We start from the raw sequence: 8,200 nt of genomic DNA, 5'->3' as shown, positions 1-8,200 counted from the left end.
ATTGAGGCAAATGGATGAGCACTTGTCAGAATCAACAGTCAAAATGATGTGGTGGTGGTGACAAAGCGAAGGTCTGCTGCGTTGAAGATTGGAAGCAGAAAAGATTCGTCGAGCGCACTACTCTTGGTTCACGATATTGACGTCATCAAATGTCGCAGAATTGGGTGCCCCTTTGCCCCACACTCAAGAAGTTCCTGTTCTCCGGGTTAACCAAGAGGGTTTACTTATGTTGTTGGACACTGAACCCAGAGGAATTACTTACAACATCGGACAGTGAACTGGGAGGGAATACTTATATGTCGCACTGTGAACTCAGAGGGAATATTTATATGTCGCACTGTGAAGTCAGAGGGTTAACTTATGATGAGTTGTTAGATAGATTTTATACATCATTGTAGGAAAGTACTACTCTGGGTTCTCCCTCCCCTTAGGGAATAAGCTTGGCAGCGTGACCAAGTGGTCGGTTGAGGGTGACCCGACCTGAGAGGTGCAAGAGATGCCGGGAGGCATTGATCGGGTCGTTATAGCGACAGCTGCCGCGCCCACCCTCCTTGGAGTGCATTTTCCGCGTGGCAGCGAGCGGAGCGTACCCGAGCTCCACGGCGGTCCTCCGGCGCTCAGGGCCTCACGGTCAGGCGCTCCGAGCGCTGTAGGGGACAACTCGCACCACTTTACTTCGTGCCACAACTCTTTCGAGTTGATCGTGACCCAAGTGCAGCTATAGTCTTGGACTCTCGAACGACAACTCGAGAAGTCTTCTTCATCAAACAGTATACTTGGTAGTCCCCATAGACCCGATCCACCCATATATTTCAGTAGGTCCATCGGGTTTTCCGAAGAGTGGAATACCGTGAACCCGTACACCATGTAGGATATTGTACCTAAAGCATCTGTAAAGCCGGCAATACCGCTTATCAACGAGCTTAAATTCGGACCACCTAGGAATACGTGCGCCAATCCTGAGTATAGGTAGAGTGTCGCGAAGAAGAAGTACGCTTTCCAGTATGAGGATTTCTGGACGTTCGTTAGGCTTATCTCGAAAATCGTGTGCACGAGCAACAGGGCCGCTCCGGTTACCAGTCCGCCCAACGCCGAGAGCCAGGCCGCATTTTCAACTTCCTCCAGTGCAGCAAAAACCACGACTGAAAGAGTTATGAATGCTGAGAGGGCTTCCAATATCAATGGGTGTGAAGCTTGGACTCCTCCGACATTAGTCACCTCACCCCCGGCAAACATCCAATGCATAGGAGCCATAACGGTTATGATTCCCCCTATATAGTTGCTTACAATGCCGATCACACAACATACAAATTCTAGGAGGCCGGATAACATGTCGTAGGGAGATCGCCGCCCGGACTCCCCGGACTCCCCGGACTCCCCGGACTCCCCGGACTCCCCGGACTCCCCGGACTCCCCGGACCCCCCGCGTTCAAGAGCTTTCCAAGACCTGTGCCAACCCTTCTGGTAGCGCTGCTCTCTGCTTCTGAAGACCAGGGCCAACCTGCTTATTATCTCGACGCTCAACTCGGAACTTGCGGCAATGAGCAGGTACTTCCTCTTTCCTCCTTCACTATTCAACGCGTTCTTTAGGGCGAATATCCCGTGACAAACGCTCAACACATCAATAGCCAGAGCTATATAGTAAACTAACGCGCTCCAGACTCGCATTGCCGATCGGACCGATATCACCGTTCCATCCACACTCGACTCTCCGAAAGCATCAGGGCCGATTGTGAGGGCATTTAGCGGCACTACTGCGGTCATGTTACGTATTGGCGTCGCCAACGTACGTAGTTGTAACGCTCAAAAACCCAGCTGAGCAATACTCAAACCACTCCTGAGCACTGGAAGGCTTATCCTGAAGCTAAGTAACTTGGATTCGTAGTCTAATGTAGACCGTATCGAAACTTTTCTGAAGAACCGTGGGGTGCAACAAAAAGTGAATTTGTTTGCATCCTGTAGTCTTTGCAAAGCAATTGAAGGAATACTTCCGAAGACGAGTAGGGAGGTAAAATGATCTCTGCTAAGTGACGCGCTCACTATAGCATAAGTAATCTTGAGGATCCAGGTGCTTTGATTGGTCCGACAGTGTCTAGGCTTTTAGAACTTTTCAAGAACAGGCCAATCTTTTCTGCGCAGGATTTCCCAGGGGCGTGCCGCAAAAGCAAAAATTGTCAGTCCCTAGTAAAAAACTTTTGGTCATTTTCAATGTTTTCGTTAAACATTTAAAATGTCAGCGACCGAGCTGGCGTTCTGGTTGCCCGTTACGGTTATTTTTGCGAAAAAAATTAGAGTCGGATTTTGAAAACGACTCTGATTTAGAGTCGGATTTTGAAAACGACTCTAAATTTAGAGTCGGATTTCAAATCCGACTCTAATTTTGGAGAGAAACTTACATTCACAAGGTTTTCATCTAGAAAAACCCTACGGCAAGCATATCGGGGTTCATTATCCCTTTATCTTGGGTTTATGCTTATAAGTCTTTGTTTTACGTCTTTTTTATCGTATCTACAATCCTTTGGTCCCACAGACACGTTTTAGCCCGTTACCGTTGCAATTTTCTAGTTTATCAGACCCATCGTTCTACGCTGAGGTAACGGGATCAAAGGTAGGGTGATTTGTTGTGTTTTGAGTGTTTGAGTGATCGCCAAGTCCGATAGTGCCTGGGGAGGTAAAGCTAAAATACCTGGCTCTTCATGTCGTTGTTTGAGTCGCCGAAGCCTGCAGAGGCCTGGAATATACTGCCAGTTTCTCGTAATGGTCCATGTGGTAGACATGTTGATTGGTAACTGGGTTTCGTATCCGTCTAACGGTCTGAAACGATGCAAAATCTCCATGGTGGGACGCTTCCATGGATCTCTTCATCTACCGAAGAAGGTGCATTGCACAAGAATTTATTGTTTGCTAAAAGCTCGCATCCAAGCTTTATCCATGTGTGGATGATAAGTAGTTGTTTGCATGGAACATTTACTTATACAGCAACAATTATCGGACTTGTACCAAACGGTAATCGTGGATCCTCCACTCTGATAGATATCAGCCAAATATCTCGTATTATGAGTTGCGACATAAAAATGGTATTCGTCGCGTTTTATTGAAATGGTTCTCAAACGGTATTCAATATCAATATCACTTATATGGTATTTATGTGGTGTTCACATGTGACGTTATCAGTGGTCAATAATTCTCATGTTCACGTGGTGCAGAAAGAACATTGAATGTTGTCGAACCAGCTTACGAAGTTTTTATGAAATTTGAGACAGGCGAAGAAGACGAGAGTTGACCATGGCGGCTGCTTTAGCTCAAGTTCGAAATGCTTTACAAGCGATCGGCATTGTTGATGTCGAACAACGCGATGCTATCACGGATTCGATTACGTCTATGGATGTTTTCGAGATCGCAACGGATGATTTCATCAAGGACATGTGTAAGAACATCCGTCGTCCAGGGGGTACACTTCCGAATCCTAACGCAGAACAACCTGGAGCCCCGGCAATGATTCCTCGCAATGGTGTAGCAATTTCACCTACTGCGGAGGAGCGTCTTGTGTTGTTGGCATACTATGTTCGTCACCTCAAGCGCACTTCTCGGCCTTATCCGGCTCAGTTCAATGCGGCGCGTATTTTCTCGATGATCGAGATCAAGAAGCGTGAGAAGGAAGACAAAGAGTTAGCGAAAGACCTTGTTGCTCCTGGACAAATTGAAGACCTGAAGAAGATCCGTGATGCCTTTGAAAATATTGCGGAATATTTGCTTCAAATTAGAGGAACAACGGGAGTTCCATTGGCTTATGTCATTCGTGAAGATGAAGAAGTTCCTGAAGGTCCGGATAACAACTATCAAGATGCGTTTGAAGAAATGATAGCGCAATGTCCGCATGAAGAAGAGTCCTATGCAGCAGATAATGCTCAAGTGTGGTCTATTATTCGCGTTTGTACTCATGGTGGTCCTACTTGGAGCTGGGTGTTGGCTTATGCTCGAGCTCGTAATGGTTGTGCGGCTTGGTTTGCACTTCGCTCGCATTATTTGGGACCGACTAATCAGTCGAAGATTATGACACGTGCTGAAGGTGATCTTGAGTCAAAGTTCTACAACGGAGAGCGTTGTAACTTTACTTTCGAACGTTTTGCTGAGATTCATCAGCAAGCTCATACAGATCTAGAAGAGTTTGGAGAGCCATTGACAGAGGCTGCAAGTGGTATCAACACATTCTATCTCTATACAGTCACTCGAGAGTGCATTTATATCACACGCGGAGTTAGATTCTCATGCGGATACTTGTTGCGTTGAAAAGAACGCTTATATATTTCACGAAACCTCTCGAACGGTTGATGTTTCTGCATTTTTATCTACTTTGGGACAAGCCCGGTCTGTACCAATTGTCTCTGCTGCTCTTGCATATGATCATCCTTACACATATGAGACTTTTATTTTAATTATTCATCAGGCCTTGCACTTTCCTACCATGGAACATAATTTGTTAAATCAGAATCAGCTCCGGTTAAACAATGTGCAGGTCTATGATTGTCCAAGATTTTTACTTGAAAATCCCACGGATTTATCACATTCGATTTATTTTCCAAAGGAGAATCTTAAATTGCATCTGCAATTAGATGGTGTGATTTCGTATTTGCCAGTGCGAAAGCCGTCTCCGGAGGAGTTTCGAAATTTTCACAAATTGACTCTTACGTATGACAATCCCATTTGGGATCCATATTCGACGGATTTTACTCGTCAGGAGGAGAAGTATACCGATAGCAAAGGTATTTTGGTAACGAGACAATCCGGTCATGCAAACATACAAATGATTTCGTCATACGAAAGTACAGTATCAGTTGTGTTGTCTAGTATTTCAGTGTCACTTGATGAACAGCATTTTGTCGAAGCACTTGAGAAGACATGTCTGGTGAGTGTTGCTCAGTCATCAAATTACAGGTACAGAGTTACTCCGGAAGAGTTAGCCAGACGTTGGAATATCGGTTTATCTGCAGCAAAACGAACTTTATTGGCTACGACTCAGAGAGGAGTCAAGGATATTGCCAGTCGGACTCTAACACAGAGAGTCAAGCCAACTACCAGTCAGCTCAGATACCAACATCTCCGTACAAGTGTGTATACGGATACAATGTTTTTTTTTTTTTTTTTAAGCATTTGTTTAATGAGCCTCAGTTAACACCTGTGCTCAGATTTACGTCAACGATCTTGATTGGACACGTGCTTATGCTATGAAGTCAAAAGGGAATGCCGATGAGACCTTGGATTTGTTGTTTCACCGAGAAGGTGTTCCAGCCGAAATTATTTCGGATGGCGCGAAAGAATTGGTGCAGGGTGAATTCAGACGGAAGGTTCGTGCGGCAGGATCTCATGCTAGACAGATTGAACCTTACTCACCATGGTTAAATCAAGCCGAGACTGCAATCAGAGCATTGAAACGCATGACTAACATGGCTATGAAAAAGTCATCTGCACCGTTATATTTATGGGATTTTTGCCTGGAGTTGCAAAGTATGATTCGATCGTCAATTGCCCATAACATTTATGCATTGAACAATGATGTACCAAACACGGCAGTGTCAGGTGATACGACGGATATCAGTCACCTATGTGAATTCACTTGGTATGATTGGATATGGTATTTGGACCCAGTCGACTTTCCGGTAGACAAACGGAATCTAGGTCGGTGGCTTGGTCCTGCGCATGACATTGGTGATGTTATGTGTGCGCGTATACTTGTTCGAAGTGGTCAAGTGGTATCTCGAACTTCTTACTCGCCACTTTCTACAGCTGATCTTAATTCCAGGGAGGTGCAATTAGACAAGTCCTCATTTGATGCAACTTTGAGCTATAATAACTGTGATGATGCCATTGCCCCTGTGTTTCCTGAAGAGGTTAATGTATTTTGCACTTATTCAGATGATTCGACAGGGGACGAGCCGTCAATGCCACAAGCAGACGAATTAGATCACGAAGCCTTTGATGAATACCTTGATGCTCAAGTTGTGTTACCATACAAGGACATTGCTACCACTGGAACAGTCATTGCGCGTAAAAAGGATCGCAATGGTAACTTGGTAGGGAAATCACATCCCAATCCTGTTTTGGATACGAGAGTTATGGAAGTCCAGTTCCCAGACGGTAATGTGCAGGAATTTGCTGCTAATATTATTGCGGAACACTTATATTCGCAGGTGGATGATGAAGGACGCCGGTTTCGAATAGTAGATGAGATCATTGAACACAAGATGGATGGATTGGCAGTCGCACCTGACGATATGTACTATATGGACAAGCATGGTGTGAAACGCATAAGACGAACCACTAAAGGCTGGGTGTTGTTATTGCAATGGAAGGACGGATCTACAACTTGGTTTCCTCTTAAAGATCTGAAGGAATCGAATCCAATTGAAGTCGCCGAAAATGCCGTTGCTAACAAACTGCTTCATGAGCCAGCTTTTGCTTGGTGGGCACCAGACATATTGCAGAAACGTGATCGTATTATTTCCGCGGTAAAGACGAGATACCTTAAACAGACTCACAAGTTTGGTATTTGTATGCCAAAATCGGTCAAGCAAGCTCTTGAGATTGACCGAGATACTAACACTTCGTTGTGGTCGGATGCGATCAAGAAGGAAATGACAAATGTTATGCCAGCATTTAAAATTCTCGATCAGGATGCTCCTAAACCAGTTGCTCATACATGGATACCATATCACATGATATTTGATATCAAAATGGATTTTACTCGCAAAGCCAGATTCGTCGCCGGGGGACATGTTACAGATCCGCCGAGTTTGATTACATATGCCAGTGTTGTTTCGCGCGATAGTGTTCGAATTGCTTTACTCATTGCATCTTTGAATTCATTGGATATACTTGGTGCCGATGCGCAGAATGCATATTTGAATGCTCCAGTTCACAAAAAGGTATATACAACATGTGGTCCAGAGTTCGGAAAGTCAATGGAAGGTTGTTATGCACTTATTGTTCGTGCGTTATATGGTTTGAAGTTGAGTGGGGCAGCATGGCGTGCTCACTTAGCTGCGACAATGGAGGAGTTGCATTTTATCTCTTGTCTTGCAGATCCAGATGTTTGGCTTAGACCAGCTCAGAAACACGATGGTACGAATTACTATGAGTATGTGCTTATTTATACCAATGATTTCCTATGTATCAGTACAGATCCGAAGAAGATCCTGGATTCGATCGGTATGCATTTTAAACTCAAGCCTGAATCAATTAAGACGCCCGAGGTATATTTGGGAGCAAATCTTGGACGTTTTACGCTACCCGATAATCCATCGAAACAGCGATGGTCGATGAGTTCCACGAATTATGTGAAACAAGCAGTTGCAAATGTTGAAAAGGATTTGGATGAAGTTGGAAAACGTTTATCTACAAAGATTACGTCACCTATGTCGTCAAATTATCGACCGGAGCTCGATGTTTCCCCTGTGTTGGATGCGGAACGTGCTAACTATTTCCAGTCACAGATAGGAGTGTTGAGATGGGCAGTTGAAATTGGTCGCATTGATATAATGTGTGAGGTGTCTATGCTCTCATCTTTTCTCGCGATGCCGCGTGAAGGACATCTAGCTGCAGTTTTTCATATTTTCGGATATTTGAAGTCACATCACAAGTCTCGATTGGTATTTGATGATTCTTATCCGGTGATTGACAACAGCTTTAACGATGATGCGGATTGGACAGATTTTTACGGTGATGTTAAAGAGCCTATCCCACCAAATGCTCCAGAACCACGTGGTAAGGTGGTGGAGATTATAGCTTTTGTTGATGCTGACCATGCGGGAGACCGTGTTACTCGTCGTTCTTGAACAGGTGTTTTGATTTATATCAATCGTTCTCCGATTATGTGGTTCTCGAAGCGTCAGAATTCAGTTGAAACGTCTACTTTTGGTAGTGAGTTTGTTGCATTAAAGATTGCTACTGAGATGATACAAGGTCTACGATACAAGTTACGTATGATGGGTATTCCTATTGATGGTCCGGCTAAAGTTCTTTGTGACAATATGTCGGTTGTATACAATACTACGGCACCAGAATCAGTGTTGAAGAAGAAAAGTAACGCGATAGCGTATCATTTCGTACGAGAGAATGTTGCCATGAAAGTGATCAAGATTGCATATGAACCATCAGAATCAAATCTAGCGGATATACTTACAAAGGTTCAAACAGGTCCAGT

The 8,200-nt window shown here is 44.4% G+C and overlaps 1 protein-coding gene across 1 annotated transcript; it reads right to left on the bottom strand.

Annotated features, from left to right (window-relative positions):
* Window positions 1-405: 405 nt before the first annotated feature.
* On the bottom strand, window positions 406-1,764 carry PHATRDRAFT_38074 (predicted protein; the record flags this gene model as incomplete). Its single annotated transcript, XM_002181946.1, has 1 exon — window positions 406-1,764. The coding sequence occupies one exon, from the start codon at window positions 1,762-1,764 to the stop codon at window positions 406-408; it is 1,359 nt and encodes a 452-aa protein (XP_002181982.1).
* Window positions 1,765-8,200: the final 6,436 nt, after the last annotated feature.

This window comes from Phaeodactylum tricornutum, chromosome 14 (assembly GCF_000150955.2).
Source record: "Phaeodactylum tricornutum CCAP 1055/1 chromosome 14, whole genome shotgun sequence".
NCBI lineage: Eukaryota > Bacillariophyta > Bacillariophyceae > Surirellales > Neidiaceae > Phaeodactylum > Phaeodactylum tricornutum.
Note: the sequence above shows the minus strand (reverse complement) of the source record. Positions and strands in the feature narration are given on the sequence as shown.